Here is a 20,462-nt window from a genome sequence, read left to right as displayed (position 1 = left end):
GGCAACAAAACAGTAAAATGATGTTTGTAAATTCTATTACATTTTGAAAATTCAATGAATTTTAATAAACACCTACTTTACAATTATTTAAAGCGCGTGTGTGTATATATTATATAATATTATATTATATTATATTATATTATATTATATTATATTGTATTATATTGTATTGTATTATATTATATGTAGGAAATCAAGCCCATAAGAGCTCATTTGCTCTTACTGAACTAAAATGAAGTAAAATTAGACCAGAAACCTTCAAAAATATTGAAAGAAAAACTGAAACATTGTTGATTTGGGATTCCTCATTGGCTTTATGAACAAAAAAAGATATTATACATGAGTCATGCAAGACAATGTAAACAGGCTCAACTCAGTGTACTACATTGTAGCTATTCTTTTGTAGGATTTACCACTGGAACATTATACAGCTCAATAGCACATGTTCAGTGCTTTGTTTTGTGTGAATTCCCCACAGTAGAGTTTAGAGTCATTCATATGATACAGAGCAACAACAAGCTACACCCATAGAACTGGGCTTACATCTGCTAACATTATTTCATCATGTTAATGTCATTACATTGTGGAGGATACACAATGTATTATGTTACCAAAGGTCAAAAGGTCTGTGCTCTCTAAAGTTAAAAAGATATTACTGAGTGTTCAAAGATCTCATTGTTCCCCGTATTCACAAACTCCACCAAGATTATATGTCATCAGTACTTATTCCAGTACTCATGCTAATACAGTGGCCTCTGTAAAAGCTGATCCCAAAAACCAAAATTCATCTAAAACATATACACTAGATTAATTCTCTTCTCATTTCCCTTGACCAAGGTCCTGGTTTAGATCTGGAGTTGGTCCTCGAGTGTCCTCCATGGCAGCTGCTGCTTCAGTTGGACTGGGATGAGTACAGAGCACAAATTTCCTTCCAGTGGCTCTAAGAGTAAACTAAAAGAAAAAGTCTGATGTTAACAAATGTAGGCTGCTACGGTCTAGGTTCAGTTCTGTCAACTGGTGTCTAGTGATACAAATACAAATCACAGACTTGTTCTCACCAGGTCACAGACTGTGTGTATTTTTTTTTTTTTAATATTTATTACATATATTGCAGCTTCAATTGGTTTTAATATCAGACGTTTGCCAGACATCCACTCGAGATGTGCACTGGGTGTCTAATGGCAAAACAAACTAAGGTGATAAGCTTTCTTTACATTGTCATTTGTAGTGAGATATAGTGCAATATGACCATGAGTGTGTTAAGTGTGGATTCAGTAAAAAAAAAAAAAAGTGTGCAATATGACACAAGGAAAATGTCATTTAGAACTTAAACACACACTTTTCACTTAAATCATTCTGTTAGGTCAAAGTTATGTAAGCTTGACTTAATTTGCATGTGCGTCTGCTTATTGGTGATATTCACACTTGTCATTGCTAACGTGTGTAAATGCATTAATGACAATAAGTGCACATTGGGTTTAAGCTGTTTTAATGTGTTCACCCACATATTTTAAAAAACACATTGGCTTAATTTGAATTGGCTGTAGATGTTTTTCAAACTGATCAAATCAGATTCTGCTTTGAGATGCGTTTAAGGAACATCATTGTATACTTTTAGCACCTTTTAAATTATTGGTGGTGTTTCATATGAATGCGTTTAGTTTGGTATTTTATGTATGGTTTTAGAACTGAGTTTTACTATGTGTTTTATGCATGTTTTTCGTGTGGATGTATGGCTGAAATTTTACTTTCTGTAACTTCTGCTGCTGCTAACTTGGCCAGGACACTCTTGCAAGAGATGTTTAATCTCAACTAATGATTTTTCACAGTTAAATAAAGGTTAATAAATAAAAAAATAATAATAATAAATTCTGTAAGTAGATCAGAACCTGATGGTGATGTGAAAGGGTTGTTCCCACACTGGTGTGAGTTGTGTCTCTGCGATGCATGAATAAATAGTTAATTCATGATACTTTCTCATCTTAGTATTGATAGTCAATGCTATTGAGACTAGTTAAATAAATACTACATGGTAAATAAAAGGGATCAAATAGCTGATGTGCACCATTGCCACATGGTGTTTCCATAAACACCATTACTCTCATAACTGAGTTGTAGTAATAATAATAATAATAATAAATTTTATTTATAGGTGCCTTTTTTGGCACTCAAGGACAGCGTACAGTGAACAAGGAGAGTATAAAACAAGCAATAAAACATAGAGTAATCGAGTAAAATTTAAAAAGCTGGTTAAAAAAATTGGACAATGCAATTGTGTTCACAAAGCGAAAGCGGTCCTAAACAGATGGGTTTAGAGTTTGGATTTGAAGAGAGGGAGTGAAGGGATGTTTCTGAGCTCTGGTGGCAAGGAGTTCCAGAGTTGGGGAGCAGAGCAGCTGAATGCTCTGCTCCCCATGGTGGTAAGACGGGCGGAGGGTGAGGTGGATGGAGGAGGAAGATCTGAGGGTGTAAGAGGGAGTGGCAACATGAAGGAGGTCAGACAGATATGGAGGGGCAAGGTTTTGGATGGCCTTGAATAAATAGAAGGATTTTAAATTTATTGCAGAACTTTACTGGGAGCCAGTGGAGCTGTTGCTCTGTTGTTATTTTATGTATTTATCATAATATATGATTACCTCAAGGCACTTCACAAATTCAAGTCAAGGTCTTAAAATAATATACATGTAAGAAACCCAACAAACCTTGCAATAGCAAGCCCAGGGTGACAGCTGGAGGAAAAACTTCCTTTCAATTTGTCTTGGCCAGTTGGGGTGAGAGGAAACTCAAATTTATATTTTCAGCCTTAACATGAGTTTATGAAATGAAGACCAGAGATGAGCTTTAATATCAAATCTATGTCACAAACACTGTTAGATCATGTTATCTTTCCCTGTGCTTTTCTTTGAGCTATATTTGATTTAAATCCATTAAATGCCCCGTATATTTAGGATTATGAATGTTTTTTGCAGTCCAGGCAGTGTATTTGTGCTATGTTATTGTTGAGACCCTGTGGGAATGAATGTAACAGATACTGAAGATATTATATTCAGTCACAGTGCCACAGCTGCTCCACTTTTAACTTTCCTTTTTTGTGTAATCATTTGTAGGCATGAAGTAATTTCTTCATGTCAAAGTGTGTCATCAGTAGGTGTGTCACCATGTGCTTAAAGTGTATATGCATAGCTCTGCCAGGTTTATTATCCTGGTGCATTGGGACATGTGTGTCATAAGGAGAGAATACAAATTCCAGCCTTTTCATTCTTCAGTGTGTGGGTGGTTACTCTCGCAAGAGAAGCAGCATCATGCCAATTATTCTTGCGATTATTGTAGTGAAGCTGATGGGCCTGTATGTTATTGATGTCAGGGAGGATGTCAATGGACCTCTATTTCAGTCTAATAAATACTCCTTGCTCTGCTGCCCCTGGATTTCTGAGGGATTAAGTGTGACCCTTTTCCATCAGTGATGAGATGTGTTCTGCCATTAGTTGTAATGGGAGTTGTATGCTTAAGTCATACTAGTGAATATGTAAAGAGAGTATCTAAGTGTAGTGTTCCTGTGTGTTTTATGGTGTCAGTGATGGAGGACTGGCCCTCTGCAGACAACCTGTGCTTATTTGATGGCCTCCTCCCCAGCTGCAGTGTGTGGGCAATAAACCTTTCTCCAGCAATCTCCAAACAGTGAAGCAATCAATGGGAAATTATCTCAGCCAATCGATGAGCCAGCCTTTCTATTTCAGTCTCTTCCTACTCTCCAGCCATCCTCCCATCTGTATTCCATCCTCCCTGTACACCTCCCTCTGTCTCAGCCTCTCTCTCTCTCTCTCTCTCTCTCTCTCTCTCTCTCTCTCTCTCTCTCTCTCTCTCTCTCTCTCTCTCTCTCTCTCCTTTCGTACTCCTCATCCTTTCAGTCTCATTTTTGCTGTCTCTCTGTTTTTTCCACCCACTCGTTCACTCTCACCCCCATCCACCTCCTTTTACTTCCCTCCAGCTCTTTTGGCTATACAGTACCTACTCTGAAATGTGACAGCTCAGCAGCAGTAGAACCATTAACAAAAGTTGCTTTCACACATGGAATATATAACATTGCCGGACTGACTTTCCTGGCGAATATAATGAGTGTGACTTGTTTATACAAGCAGAGAATACTCCCTCTGACAGTTGTGACTACACAGCCCCATTGCAGTACTATATGGAGTTTTGTCCTTGGTCATCAGTGGCTTGTCACAAAAAGTGTCCTTATTTCTCCATGTGTCATTGAAGGTTGTATTTAAATAAGCATAGCAATTTACCCAACAAGACATTTCTCAAGCTGTGTCTCTGCATAGGTTTCCAAGGTTTATCCCTGAATGATGATGAAATCATTAAATAGCTAAGGAACCAGGAGTGACATTGCAGAGTATTCAGCATAACACTGTAGACTGTATGAAAGATGCCACTGTCATGTCACTGATTGGTTTACGTTAGGGCTGGGCAATAAAATGATAACGATATATATCACAAAATACCCTTTCCTTGATAAATATATGAGACATGCTCAATAGAATTCATTCGTCCTTGTTGACACACACAGCACAGGCGTAAGAGCCAGCTGCAGCACACACACTAATCTTTGGACTGCAGTGGGAGATAATGAGTGTTCCCTCAGGAGAAAATTTGACCGAGAACTCGGGCGACCAGGTTACTGAAAAGTAGGGTGTGGCATAGAAGCCGGGAGGCACCAGTTACAGTAGTTATGGCAGTAGCGGAATGCACCCTCATGTATATACCCCTAGCATTGTTTTATGAAGATGGTCTGTTTTGTTTGTGTTCTCTCTTAAAACTTGAAAGCTTCTGCCTGCTGGTCAGACTTTTAGTTTAATTTTAACTATAGGTGCCTGTTTTATTTATCTGAAACAGCTATACAATGTTCTTCAGCACATCTGTCATGTTCAACCTCTGACAGAAAATAAATCATATTTAAATTAAAAAAAAATAACCTTCTGATGTCTTCACAACTACCTTATGAGTAACGGAAAATTTAAGCATGACAAAAATAGTGATTTGATTCATATCGTCATACATACTGATGTCGTCTGATATGAAAAAAATTAGCGTGATATAATTTTTTTCCATATCACCCAGCCCCAGTTTATGTCCAGGCTGATTTTGGTCAGATGAGTGAGAAGCTAATGCTATAGCTGTCGCTAAAGTCACAGAAAACAATGACAACACTGCAAACTGGAAATGTTGTGTTAAACACTGTCAAGAAATGTAAAGCTGCTAGCTACTTTCTAAATGTTAACATATCATAAAGTAATTGCCAAAGTAATTTTTTTTTTCAGGAAACACAAAAAACTTTACCAGAAATTGAGTATTTGATGATTTAGGCAAAAAAGTCATTTACATCCAAAAGGAAGGTGATGATATATAATTATGGGCAATATTCACATAATGTATAAACTCATTAATTAGCAGTTTATCTGATGAGCCATATTAGGCAGTATTGCCTACTGAATGTGAACACTAGCTATTTCAGCTAAATTATGCAAACAGGTATTATTCAAAGATTCAAAGTTTTTATTTTTGTTGTCAATTCACATACAGAGAACTGAGATATTGTTTCTCTCTCACCTTGTTATTAAATGCCATGCAATTTGAAAAAAAGAAGTAAACATAGGATAAGAATAAGTGGAATTAAAGATAAACTATATTATATTATAAAAGATATAAATCAAACCTATTTACAATAGCAGTGGTAGTGCAATACAGTAATATTTGAGTAGGTGCATAATAGAACAAACCAGCAGCAGATTAAACAATAGTTTTATGCTCACTTTTACTCAAAGGGCAAGGACCTTGGCTCAAAAATGAAGCTGAAGCAGAAATATGTTAAGGTCCTAATAGCACTGATGGTCATGGGGGTTGGCTCCAAAAATCCAGTGTACTGTGAACTTTTCTCTAAAGATACTAAGGCAATCATTTTTTTTTTTTTTTTACCAGGATTCATTCCAATTTTATCTGTATTACAAAGACCCCCTAATAAGTGATCCATCTGTGAATTTTTCCTGAAGATCTCAAGGCAGCTAGAAGCTTAAATCTCTGTTATGTTGGGCTTTAATTTCTAGGTCTGCATGAAAGGAGTATTGGTTTGTAAGATTAAAACATACTTTTTTCAGACAAACAAATGGGCTGTAGGTTCCACTAACAATCATGTAAAATGACTGCTAGATGGAGTTTTACTGTGTCATTAAGCTAATAGTTAACTTTAACTCCCCTCTGAACCCTCAGGCTGCAGTAGTAGATGGCTTAATTGAACCATGGCCACATTTAAATTCTGTTAACACAACCTCAGAATGTCTGGCTCAGCTGATGAGTGAGCTGTCAATCACACCCATAAATCCAGTCGTTGACAGTGTTATTACAATTAAAGATACTTCTAAGGTAAGATTTATTTGCTCACAGACAAAATACAGTACTTACAGTGATAAAAGAGTAGCTCAGAAACAACCTGTCCTATATCTTGTGACAACCGATCACTTAACCACAAATACGATGAATTGGAACTAGATGTCATCTTGTGTTGTGAACGGTTAGTAGTCCTTTCTGTTGTGTTGTCAGCTCTCGTGTTTTATCAGTCTCTCTATAAGAACGATAATTACATGACTTGTAACCTTGGTTTATGTACATGGATAAAAGTGAGAGATTCACGCCATATTAAGTCAAGAAATCTAATCTTTATACTCTGCTTCACGTATTTTTATCAGCATATATTGTAATGTTGAAGAATGTTTCTGCGTTGCATATTGACTCTGGACAAATGCATATCCAAAAATGACATGGTGCTGATTATTTCTTATGTAGTCAGTTTTCTTCTGTGCTGGGGGAGTAACAGAAATGTCACTGTGTCTTGACAAGGAAAACTGCCAGAGCTGACTCTCCAGAATACTGACTCGCATGACACCCAAAAGGATGCAGGCCGGCCTTAATAAGTTAGAGCAGTTGGAGCATTAATGTGCTTTTCAGAAAAAAAATAAATAAATCATTGCTTATGCTGGCATAAAACCATTCTGACTCTGTCTCTCTGGAGTTCAGCTGCCATCTCAGTGTTTTATGATACAGTTTTTGGGCTCTTAAAATCTAATATTTATTTTTCCCTCAAATCCACACTACAGTGGAATTGCTGTTTAAACATTGTCTGCAAAGTGTTTAAAAAAGCTTAACTAAGTTAGCTTTTATCTAATGATGCATTTGTGTTTCTGCTGATTTAACATCAACACAATCTTGTATAACCTTTTAGCAGCGTTCATGCAAAAAATTCTAGAGGTGTTTCCACACCTAAGCAGCATTCGCAGAACAGACAGGCACTGACAGCCATTCAGACAGTCTTGGAAATGGTGAGCAAACAGCATTTCTCCTAAACACCTTGTTTATTCTGCTGCTACCCACAGAGTTCAGCCATAATGTGACAACATGAAAAGAAAGCACAAGCGACAATCACCATCCCTCCCTGTCACACTTGGATCATTTTTTCCCCTGCCTCAGCCATGGGGAAAACAGCTTGCTAATGCAGTGGTTTGACAGCAGAATGCTTGTGTCGGGCTGAGACACTGGATGGTTATTGGCCTCGGTGTTAAGGACAGGGTCACCGCTGGTTATCAGCTCATAACACAAAGTGATTCTGCACAGACAAGACAAAGTAACAGATGATTGTGGGTGTGAATGCGCTCTAATAGAGGAATGTTAAACGCAACTAATATTGGAAATGTTATACAAGACATGCCATATGGGATAGGTTGCACCAACAAATGTTAATTTAATTTGAGATTAGATCTAATTTGATTTAAACAAAACTGTATTTAAATGAGTAAATCCAGATTTAAAATGTAGCAGAATTCTGGTTCCCAATTAAAAACTAATCTCATTTTGCAAAGCCAGGTTTACTGATTTAAAACTATGTATTAATAATAATATACTGAGGTAATAACACATTAATAATTAAAAAAAAAAAAAAATAGATTTGTGTTTGAGCTGGAGGAGGTGTCTGGGGAGAGGGAAGTCTGGGCATCCCTGCTTAGACTGTTACCCCCACAACCCGGCCCCGGATAAGCGGCAGATGATGGATGGATGGATGGATGGATGGATGGATGGATGGATGGATGGAGATTTGTGTTTGTTTTCTAACTACCTAAAAGCTTGGCATGTTCATGACGGCTCAGTAAAAACACTTTCATTTCCTCTCCTTTGAAAAACGTGTTGGCTGAATTAATGACTAATATGGTACAATAATAGCATCAATAAGAATTGAGAGTTTATCAGCATCGCATTAGCCCGTTTTCCACCAACAATTCAAGTCGATTAATCGTTTTAGGTTTACAACGTAATTTCTGTTTCTCTGGTTTGAACATGAATCTTTGTTGGTGTAACAAAGCGTAAAAGTTGATTCCTTAATCATCAGTGCAGGTTTTACTCACGTAACAGAGCTATGAGCACTTACATAAACAGCAGCTGAATGATATACTCTTGAAAATTTTCAGTTGCTATGTTTTTCTAAAGATTCTTGTCTGTGGCTCTGACGCATCAGTCAGAAACAAAGCACACAGTACGACAGTGTGATGTTTGTAAATGGAAGTGTGTACATCAGCAGGTTCTTCCAGGTGCTGTTCGCTGGCTCAGATTCAAATCCAAAAAGATTAAGGAGAGAATCCTTGACTGATACTTTCTTGGCAGATTCAGAAACATGCACAGACATTTGGCTTTACTGTGCTTCATATATATCATTCAACAGTGCTGATTGTCATTCATTGTGTATGACAACTATGTTAGCAGCACAGGGTATGTTACTGTTTCTCAAACGACTTTCACAAATCATGTTTAAATTTTTACTTGCAGGTCAGTATTTTTCTGTAATTCATTACTGTCTCTGTGAGGCAGTAAAAATGTGTTCTGAGTTTGTGAACATTTAGTAATGTAGCTGACTGCTGTGAACAGAGACAGTAGTAAAATTTTCTTTAACCGCCTATGTTTAGAAGATCTTCACAAATTTGCATTGTAGTCACTCAGCACTTCATGATGAAAATGATGCTGGTTTATTGTTCATGTCAAAGCCACCAGACATCTTAAAAACTGGTGGTTGTGCGTTACCTTTTTGTCTGCTTCTCTAAAATAGTGGCATGAAAGTCTCAAATACAAATATGGTCTTTTTTTCATGTTATGCAAGTTAGTTATTGGCATTACTGACTAGTATAACCTGCCTACTATATCACTGGAGAATGATTCTTACTAATGTACTCTGGTTTTTAGTCCAACGGCCCGAAGGTCCGATGGACTATTGGTATCAGCTGGCATCCGTCCATCCGTCATCCATCCATTGTCAGTAAACTTTTTTTAAGAATCTTCTCCGAAACCATCAGCCAGAATGACTTGATATTTGTTGTGGAACATCTTTGGGCTAAGGTCTACCTGTCATGGTGCAATCCTGTGTTGCCACAGATCCCTCCCTCAAATTGATTGTCTTCACCTGCCAGCACTGCATTTGAGTCACATCTCCATTAGGAGCCTATTTAAGTGGCTCCCCTGCTCAGGTGCAGTGCTGGAACATTCTGCCATCTTGAAAATTCATAGATCACCCACAGCCCATCACAAATTCTCATGGACTCCTGCCACAGCACTATAGACTCTCACTGTTTCCAATCTCAAGTTTTTTTGTTATTCATGTTTTTGTTTATTTTATGATTAATAAATTACCTTTACTCCTTCAGCGCCATGCATTTGAGTCCGTTCATTCTCTTAGTCATGACCTGACCAAGTTTGTTCAAAAAACTGGAAAATATTGATTTTTGAATTTTTTTATGAATTTTTGAAATTGTAAACATCCCCATTGGTTTATAATTGGAGACATTTCAAAGTGCTATACTTCAAAACTGTTGAAGATATTGATGTAATTACTTTTGGCAATACATAGGATTTTTTGACAAATCTCACCCTGCATGTCACCTATAGCAGATATATAATTATCTAACATAATTACATAATTACATAATTATCATAATTATCCACTACGTTGGCCTCTCTGTACCCAACGCTACCTCTATCAGCAGGCCTTGAGCTCACAAAGGTCAGTCTGGCCCTTTGATGGTGTTTTGATTCATCCCTTCCTCTCCTCTCCCCCTTCCCTCCCCTCTCAACCCCCTTCACCTCACAGGGAAGCTGGAGAGTCAGTACCATCAGGCTGCCAAGAGGGGGCTGATCCCGTCGGTGGCGGACTAACATCAAGGACTGTGTTGAGGAAGTGGATCAGCCCAGCTGGACCCTGATGACCACCTCATTAAATGGACACAATCTTGACCTGCATCCACCAAATAGTTTAATAGGAGTTAAAACTGGAACCGTATCAGATTTCCTTTTTTTTTTTTTTTTTAATCACATTTGTTTGCAATTTATCCATCAATCCATCCATTTTCTGAACCGAGTAGTACTCATGATGGTCATGGAGGCGTGGAGGAGGAGAGTTTGTAATTTACATAAACATTAACCCATAAAGGCCTAGAAGTTTTTTGGGTTTTTTTTTTTTTTTTTTTTGGTAATGTCCAGTTTAATTTCTCTCTACATTTATCACCATTTATTATATTAGTATCCTTTGCTTTTTTTTTCAGTCAGATCAGGTATTTTCCGATATTTAATTTACTGACCATGTAAGTGTTAATAAAGCTCAGTAAATTCAATGGCTATTATATCAACACACAGAAAACTGAAGAAAACATAACTTTTACAGCAAAATATATCATTATTTCTACATAGAAACAAGCATCTACAACCATTGTCATTTATTCACTTACAGAAGACTATGGTGTTTCCGTGTTCATTATGGACACTGTAGATGCATCTCAAAAAGATCTGATGTTGCTAAAAAGATGCCAAACTGCAATTATTTACATGTATTGATAGGATTAGTGGATCAACAGTTTTTAAACATTTTAGATCAGTAGATGCTTTTGGGTCTTTAAGGGTTAATGGTTAAACTATACAGTATATACATTTATAATAATCAAAATTTTGTTCTACTTTGTTTCCATTTGATTTTGTGCATGAATAAATAAATAAAATAATTTAAAAAAGTGGTCAAGTAAAGTCATGGTTATTGCAGAAAAGATGCCTTACATAAAAAAACATTTGCAATTACTACAATGTCAATCATTGTCCTCTTTACACTTGAGGCAACATTTAGGCCAACAATGGCATTACATTAAAAAACAGAGACGTCTCATTTTTTTCAACTGGGGGGCGCTTTAAATACAGGGTTGATGAGACCATTCACCAGCCTAAAACACATACTACTGACTGATCAAATGCACGCACAACCTTGTTTAATTCACTGTGAAGTGAGTAAGTATTACTGTTAAGGATGTGTTGTTTTACAGTAGTATCCTACCACTGCCATGATGCGCTTACGGAGTACTAACGTCCACCTTCTCTTTAGCCTTCACACTGATGTATGTATTACTCAGTCTGCACTTCTTCGATGGTTTTTAATTTACTCTCCTGTCCTTATAATAGCACCCACACTAAGAATAGAGATTATTCAAGTGCAGGAAGATTTTCAGTCTCACAGCAAAGCAAACTTCTGTGCCAGGTGTTAACCACCTTAAAGGGGCAATGTTTAATAATTAGCTGAAGTTTCTGTTGAATTATTTGCCCAAGTTTGTCAGCAGTCCTCATTTTGTAAGATACCATTAAAACAAGAACTCAGGAGCAAATGTCAGGGTTTTTCAGTCCCTCTGGGAAAGTGCTCATTTTTAAGGTATGTAACAGTTTGCTCACACATTGGACATTATAAGCCATACATGTATGTTCTGCATATAGTTTACATTTTGTACCTTTAAGCCTTAAAGAGCCACAACTTTTTGTCACAACTATCAAATAATTTTTTCTTTCCTAAGTGATTTATCAACATTTATTATTGTATTATCTTCTGCATTTTGCATTTTATTAGTGATAGTCATGTATTTTCCTATATTTAATGTACATGTTCATAAAAGAGTAAGTAAATTCAGAGTAAATCAGAGTAAATTCAAAGGGTATAATATCAAAATAGAGAAAACTGAAAAAAAAAAGATTTTTCAGCAAAGATATCAACTGAACATAAAACAAGTGTCTCCATCCACTGTCATTTATCGAACTCCATGGATTTTACAGGTAAATCAATGTTGTAGAAGATGACAGTGTTTCCACATTCACTACAGAGCCTTTGAACGTCCAAAAGGGTCATATCTGCTGACCATGAAAAGATGACAACTGTATTTTACCTGAATTATTTCAGCGTACTGATTAGGTCAGTGGTTGAGAAATTATTAAACACTAGCGGCATTGTACCATAGCATGACGCCCTCCTGTGGTGCAACAGCAGCATTGCACCCAAACGTCCTCCCGTGCTGCAACATTGATCAATCGGACAGACACCGGACAGACACAAAACGTGCATTATAGTAGGATATTAGATCAGTAGCTGATTTTGGCTACCAGTGACTGGGTCTTTGAAGGTTGAATATATTACATTTAGCAGTTTGGTATGATAAGTAGTATTTTACATCAGGCCTGGATGAGATGAGGAAAATCTTCAATGCATCAACCCTTAGGTGTGCATATTAGCTATACAAATTGTCTTTCTGCACTTCTACATGGGGCCCAAATGACGAATACTCAAAGAATACAGAAGTTAAAATGACACCAATTTGACACCAATTAATCTAACAACTTAAAGTAGCATATGACTTTCCTCACCAATTTCTCATCAAATCTGTAAAACCTGAGTCATAGCCTAAGTATCATGAATCTGTAAGTCTTTCCATGATTATGCACCTGAATCTCTTCCCTCACAGTGAACAATTTCAAAGTGTACGCCACCATAAACGATCTATTTGTCTACAAACAGAACCGGTAGGTCACTCGGGCATTTTCAGAAATTGGTCACAATGTGCATTGTGGGAAGCAAAGCTCCACCCAGCTGCAGTAGCAAGAGGCAATGAAGCCATTTCTATGTTTGTTGCCGCCGCGGCTATAATGCGACTGCCTGAAGCTCTACTATGCATGTCACAACGAATTTCCAAAAATGCCTGAGTGACCTACCGACTCTGTTTGTAAACAAATGGATTGTATATGGTGGAGTACACTTTGAAATTGTTCACCGCAAGGGAAGAGATTCAGGTGCACTTACGGATTCATGATACTTGGGCTATGACTTGGATTTTACAGATTTGATGAAAAATTGGTGACGAAAGTCATACGCCACTTAAAGATGGAACAAACATACAACTTTGTGTTGATCCTGGTGTGTCACAATAAGCATCCATGTGAATCAACAATGGAACCAATGTTTAGGAGTGACAAAATTAAGGAAACAAATCTTCGATTCAGGAAAATTGTGACAGAATTTTTTTTTTTTTAAATGAATTTGAGACGATTAATTGTTTCAGCTCTTGTCATTAATTCAACTCTGGTTGGTCACTGAAGAGTTTTAACTTGATTGTCCAGCATAAGTAGTATCTTAAGTTGCCATAAAAAACATTTTAAATCTTGAAGTATTATTCATGATTTTCACACCACTGACAGCATTGAATTTCTGCTGTAAAAACAGTGCATCACTCACTTTTCAGCACCTTCGAAACTGAAATGATGCCATCTGTTAAAAACTCCACTTCCTACTTGAGGAGGGGCAGGACCTGGCCTCACCTATCAGGCCACACCCAACCGTATGGGAGGACGGACCAAGCCCAGCTCATTCCCTATTCTTTTGTCTGATGGAGCATGTGTCTTGTATGCTGAAATTTGGCCCATTGACCGGATTTGGATGCATGTTTGAGTGAGTTGTGCCTCATGTCGTGGTTATTTGACTGAATTTCTTTTGTAGTACGCTTGGAATTGCCTTGTTGATTGAGTTACTGTTTTTCCTTTGTTTAAGCCTTTCATCATCTGATCTATTTCAAAATCTTGACCCAAATAAGTGAAAGCCACTAAATAATCCTGTTGAAAACAAAATAAAATCTTCAAATCTAATCCCTGACCACTGCATATCTGTGTGTCGATGCAGGAGCTTTAATCACTCAATCTCAACAAGCAACAGTTCACCATCCTTCATAGTGTTTACACCATTGACGTGGAAACCAACACGCACAGACTAGAAACTCTGAAATTGTTTATTTAAATGCACTGAAGATACTCTGCCATGTAACACGCAAAGTATCTGACATCTTTATTATTAAACCTTGTTGTGACAGGCCCTGACTGATATTCTGCCAAGGCATTGTAATTTTGTGTTTCAACATTCTACCTGTTCTTGCTTTGCTGTGTTTATTTCCTTCCTGGTGGGTTGAGTGGCTCTTTTACTAAGCTGTCTTCTGCCTGAGGGTGTATTTCACCATGATTTGAAAAGCATAGCTTGAATCACCAGCACACACACCCATCTTAAGTTATGTTTTTGCCAGTGCCTAGCATTGTAATTCACCATTGATTAGCTTAGATTTACTCTTGTTTGAGTTGCAGATTAGCTACAACTCTGCTCCAATCCATTCAGGATGAGGACATGTAATTGCACCAGCCCTCCCAGTAATCTCCCACCCAGCCAATATAAGAGCTCTCTTTTGTAATCTTCTCCCATAGAAGGTGTTTTTTTCCACAGAGGCTGCTTAAGAATTTACCCAATGTAGCCCCCAGTGAATCCACGATGACAGCTACTTGCCCTGTGGGTGGCCTTTTCTCCTGTCTGGCAGATCAGGGGCATTTCTGTGGATAAGAAAAGACATTCAAGTTCACATAAACAAGGGCTCCAACTGTTATACATAACAATTACACACGTGTAGTTTTAAAAAGCCTCTTTAGATAAATATCATAAACTCTTGTGCTGTTGGTTTTTCATGGAAAAAAATGGTGAAAATGCAGTAGATGATCCATTTAAAGCTATGTCGTTGGAGCCACATATGACATGTTAGCAGCAGATCAATAGGTTTCTAAATAACACCACCTTACTATTTGTGGTGTTGCTGTGCTTGATGACTATGCCTGAGGCTTCTGCTGTTACATCGCACACCATCCAGCTCTCTGTTAGTGATGCCACAGAAAAATCAGAGGAGATCAAGCAAAGTAACAAGCGGAGCATCATCAAATTTGCATCATCACCTGTTTCAGGACTAACAATCCAAGGAAAACTTCTGCTTTCATCCAATTAGCAAATATATTAAATCAGATGCGAGGAAGGGAATGTATTTATTGATCATGTGGGCTTCAAAAGATGTCTGACTGAATTTACTGCTTGAAATGAAATGTAATTGATAGCCGTCCAACAGTATGCCCTCCTCCCTGTCAAGCCAAGTTTCCAGTTGTAGGAGCAGCAGGACCTTTGTGTGCTTACTGAGAGACTGATTGGACTGAGAGCGCAGAGTCCCATCCCCCCCTCAACATCCCCACAGGCTTCGAAGAGGAATTAGGCCTTGGAGCACTTGAGAAGAGGTGGCAGCCGGCAGGGGGACAATACAACCTGGGAACGGCTTGTACCTCACCCATCTCAAAATGTCACAGAATGTTGCCTATCCTCTTAGCCGGTGTAATGAAGAAAATATTTAGAAAAGAAGAGAGTGTGACAGCAATTTTCCATGCACTGACAGAAGTCATCCATGTACCTCTTTATTATTTCACGACAACTCAAAGGTATCTTAGAACATGTCTCATAAACAAGGCTGCACTGACAAACATCAATCTAAGCTTAGCAAAACTGGGATTGAAATAAGTGAACCCATGATCTGTTGCACAATTAAAAATATATCTCAGTTCAATAACTTAAACAGAAATTAGTTCAATTAATAAAAACTGTTAGACCTATATAAAGGAAAAAAGGGGGAAAAGTTGTTGTTCTGTATTCATCATAATGGTATATTGTTTGCAAGCTAACTAAAAAGTAGTTAGCATAATTACAATGTTTCAGAAGATGAGCTAATTTGTCCTCCTTTGAGAAATTTTGATGGATGTATTAATGGAGCAATCTAGCTGAATTACAGAAGATTAAAAAACAGTTTTCCCTTTAACTTTGTTCAAGGAAAAGGAGGTAAAAACCCATCAACTTTTAGCTGTTCTGTGTCTTCAGCAAAACGCAAATTGTTTGCCAGCTACCTTAAAAGATAGTAGAGCTACAACAATTAATTGAATACTTGTCAAAAACAAAACTTCAATGAAAAAGTGAAAATTGTCAGACTGTAACTACATTAATGTGAATATTTTTGTACTTTTCCCTCCTGTTTGAACAAAATATCTGAGTTGTTGATTAAATAAGACATTTGAGGACATCATCTTGAGCCATAAAAAATGCTTTTTCACAATATTTTTTCAGACCAAATGTCAATGGAAAATAATTTTTAGTTGCAGCCCATTTCATGTTGTTTCAGTTTCCTGGCTGAATTGCGATGCTGAGAAAGACATGTGTGTTTAATGTGAAACTGTAATTTAATTGGGGTACAACATTACCCAGCCACTGAACAGCTCACCCTTCATTTAAATGACCAACCGTCCACCACTTAATAACCTATATGATCTGTTTTGGTCTCTTGCATAAAATATATTTCATGCCTACTCTTCAGATAGAATTCCTTCATGAAGGCTCTAATAGAGTTACAAACTAGAGAAGAGTTTCACCTTCCCTGCCTTCTTTCGTTTGTCATGGTTCGTCAGCTTTGTTTTGTCCACAGGTTCAACGTGGACCTCATATCTGAGAAAGGGAATTCTGAAAGCTTTTCTCCCTCCAGTTGAATGAGTAAAATGCTGAAGAGATGTGATACATGAACATCTCTACGGGCTGAGGAACAGCAGCATGTTCATCCTTTAGGGGTGGGTCATTTTAACCCTTTAAGACTGAAACAGTAACATGTTTAATACCTGCTGATCCACTATTCCTCTCAATCCATGTAAATCAGCTGCCACTGCTGGTCTTTAAAACAGGGGAAGCTCATCTTATGGCTCCATCATAAAACTTGTCATATTTCAGCAAAGCAATCAAAAATAAAAGGAATGCTTAATTGAGGCTGTTATGCTTCATCTAAGCCATAAAACAACAGCAACACACAGATGCAGGTGTATGACTTGACCCTTTTTCTCTTCAGCTGATGTAGTCACAGCACTTTGGCAAACAACCTCTCTTCCACTGATATCTGCATGGGACTGAGGTCCAACATGTTCCGATGCCGTTATACTTCAACATCGCTGTCAGTCAAAATGGGTCCAGCCTTTCGAACCAATACCTACTCTTTCAAACAGTTCATCTAATCTGACATCCAAAGTCCAGCATCCTGCCCCACCTACTTACCGATTCACACCCAGAGACGCTGAACATCCGTGGAAGGGTTTTGGGTGGGATAATTTTATGCATTTAGCCAATGACCACCATGCTTCCCTGCAGTGAAAAAAACAGCTCGGTGCTGCCTCATAGACAACCCACTGACTCAACGTCAATGGGGAATTCAACAATGTAGGCTACTGATACGAAAATTTATTGAGGAATTTGCGTTGGAAAGTAAACGATAAACAGCTGACCAGATCAACATAGCCATAAAACTAAGTGGATGCTTAGTTTTAATGTAAATGTAATTTGTATCTCCATTGTAAATTCAACAGTGCAATTCTACTCATTCATTTCCTGAAATGTTAGAGGAAGTTCAGCTTCCCTTGCTGTCTCAAAGCAATCGCCTCTGATGTAAATAATTGGTGTTAAATGCAGTTTGTCATCTTTTCATGGTCATCAGATATGACCCATTTGGACATTCAGAGGCTCCGTAGTGAACATGGAAACACTATCATCTTCACAACATTGATTCACCAGTAAAAGCCATGGAGTTTGACAGTGGATGGACACTTATTTTTGTATTCAGTTATTGATATCTTTGCCGAAAAAATCAGTTTTTCCATTTTTTTTCTTTTTTGATATAATAATCTTTGAATTTACTTTGAATTTTCACGAACACCCACATGATCTGTGAATTAAATATAGGAAAATACATGATTTACATAGAAAAAACTTAAATACCAAGGATAATATCATAATGAATGGTGAAAAATCACTTTAAAAAAAGTTAAATGCAGAGAAAAATTACATTTGGAGCTGCCACAAAAGTAACACTGGGTCTTTATGGGTTAATATCCAATCTATAAATCATCTTCTACATACATAGATGAGGAATTTTGTGCAACTATCAGTGTATTTGCTCAGTTTTTAGAGCCATCTTAGCCTGACAAGAAGGAAAATTTGAGTTCTGCGAAGGAGAGCAGATGCATAAATTCAATTAAAAATGGATTTCCCATTACAAATAGCTTTCATTCCCTGGTATTTCTAAAGATCCACTGTTAAGTGATCAATTTAGCCCATGACCCTTTAACCTCTCTGAATTAAACGAAACCTGTAACAACAAACGTAGTGGGGGATATTTCAAATAACATTTTTGAAATGGATTACGGAACAAACATAAAATAATAGAAGCTGCAAACTAAAGGGATCAATGTCTCCTCACACCAGGCCAAAGTAAAGTGCCCTCACAGTTTCTCAGACCTTTTTTAATACATGTTACACCACCCAGAACACACTTCAGATGATAGTTTGTCTGCAAGCACTCCTCTGTCAGTAGGGCTAAATCTCTGAAAACAGTGATTTGTCAAGCTTTAGTCTCTTGAATATGTAAAATAGTCCCTCCCAGGCTTCTGTTTTCTTAGGAACTGGCAGTGTAACAGACGTATAACATGATTACTCTGGATTAACTATTAGCATATTGCTATATGACAGGCAATAAATGCAACCCATTTTTTTTCAAAGGCTCAGAAAATGTGTCCTTATTTCCTAGGCTGTTTAAATGTAGTCATATGATGGATAGGTAGAAGTGGAGGTGCAGACAATAATAAAAGACCTGTGAGGAAAAATACTATCCAGCCAACATACTGACATTAGAGCTAATTATATCCATCACATCCTTAAAATTTACATTCCATCATGTCTGTGGTATGATTTCTGCTAATGGGGTCAATACTGAACTTTGTCCCAAATATGCTGCTCCACACAAATTTAGGACATTGAGTTAAAAAAATAAATCATTACTTTGATTCTTGATCTCATTCCTGTCTGACATGGATCATGTGGTGAATATATAAATGGATAAATGTTAAACTGTCTGTCACTAATTTTGTGTCTTTCATTCATTTCATAGTCATAGTCTTTTCAGGAAAGTCCGAATTCTATATTTGGCCAGAGAGTCTGGAGACAGAGTCAGTTTTATGGTTTTGTCACATAGTCCCTCAGCAAAAATATATCCAATACTAGGCTAATGGCATCAATAAAATCAGATCCATTAAACACTAATAGTGGATGACCTATTATGGTATTTTTAATGCTACAACCATACGCATGCAACTAATATATGTGACTATATGAGAACAGTATAGATTTTAATCTAGTGTTGGTCATTGTGGTGTATATGAATCTGTGTGCAAATATAAAGTGGACATAACCTCTGTGACATATAGACTGCTGGTTGCTGAAAAGGTTCAAGTCCATTTGCCATTTATTAAGACCACTAAAAAGAGAATACACCTAGCATGTTTTTGATGGTGAGAGAAACTACAGATTCCAAAGGAAACTCGAGTAAATGCAGGGCAATACAACCACAAAAATTATGTAATTAACAACTAAAGCGAACAAAATGCAATATGTGATTATACAAAAGCCTTATTCTGTGTCAGGGGAATCCATGAAGATCTGGGGCCTCATGTATAAAGACCTGCATGGATTTCATACTGAAACCTAGCGTACGCCCAAATCCAGAAAAGTCCAAATGCACAAAAAAATCCAGATGCATAAAACTGAGCGTACGCTCGAATCAAAGTACATTTCCTTTATACATCTCAATCAGCGTGGAATTGACCACATATGTTGGAGCACCTGACTCCTCCCTCTCCACGCCCACATTTAAATATGCAAATTAGTATGAACGGGTCTGCAGGTGGGATTCCCTCTGGGTTTCCCCTGTCTGCATGATCAGATGGTGACGTCAAGGTGGACATGAAGCGGAGGCCAAAACAGAAAAGAGACGAAATTAGCCTATTTGAGCAGAAAGTCGACGATATTGTGGGTGATACTGTTCTCACAGGGCTGATGCAGATCACCCCCAAGGTAAATATGTATTTAACATTTGTGTAACTTACACATTAGTTCATTCTATGGGTCATCCAATAATCTGATCACAGCCAAACTAGATAAGTGTTAATGCGTAATCATGCCAGGATATCAAAGAGGAAATCAAAGACTTTGACTCATGTTTAATCACTCAAATTATTATTTTCCAACAATGAGACAGAAGACGGTCAGATGCAAGTATCATCCTCCTGTCACAGAGGCTTCCTGTTGACTCCCCGGCATTAGCCGGTCCTTCGGTCTGCCACAGCCCACTGCTGATGCCCGTCCAACC

General features: G+C 37.6%; 1 protein-coding gene and 1 long non-coding RNA gene across 3 annotated transcripts in view; one reads left to right on the top strand and one right to left on the bottom strand.

Moving 5' to 3' along the window:
- Window positions 1–10,579, top strand: part of trip4 (thyroid hormone receptor interactor 4) — a 308,246-nt gene extending 297,667 nt beyond the window's left edge. For both annotated transcript variants that reach the window (XM_030124645.1, XM_030124636.1), the window contains exon 13: window positions 10,181–10,579. In XM_030124645.1, the coding sequence (XP_029980505.1) occupies window positions 10,181–10,245 (65 nt within the window). In that variant the 3' untranslated portion in view covers window positions 10,246–10,579. The remainder of the gene's footprint in view (window positions 1–10,180) is intronic.
- LOC115412274 (uncharacterized) lies at window positions 9,366–9,911 on the bottom strand. The gene is made up of 2 exons (XR_003934318.1): window positions 9,782–9,911; window positions 9,366–9,438 (listed from the first exon to the last, which is right to left on the bottom strand). It is a non-coding gene; the product is annotated as an uncharacterized LOC115412274 (long non-coding RNA).
- Window positions 10,580–20,462: the final 9,883 nt, after the last annotated feature.

Source organism: Sphaeramia orbicularis, chromosome 3, assembly GCF_902148855.1.
Source record: "Sphaeramia orbicularis chromosome 3, fSphaOr1.1, whole genome shotgun sequence".
In the NCBI taxonomy this organism is placed as follows: Eukaryota; Metazoa; Chordata; class Actinopteri; order Kurtiformes; family Apogonidae; genus Sphaeramia; species Sphaeramia orbicularis.
Note: the sequence above shows the minus strand (reverse complement) of the source record. Positions and strands in the feature narration are given on the sequence as shown.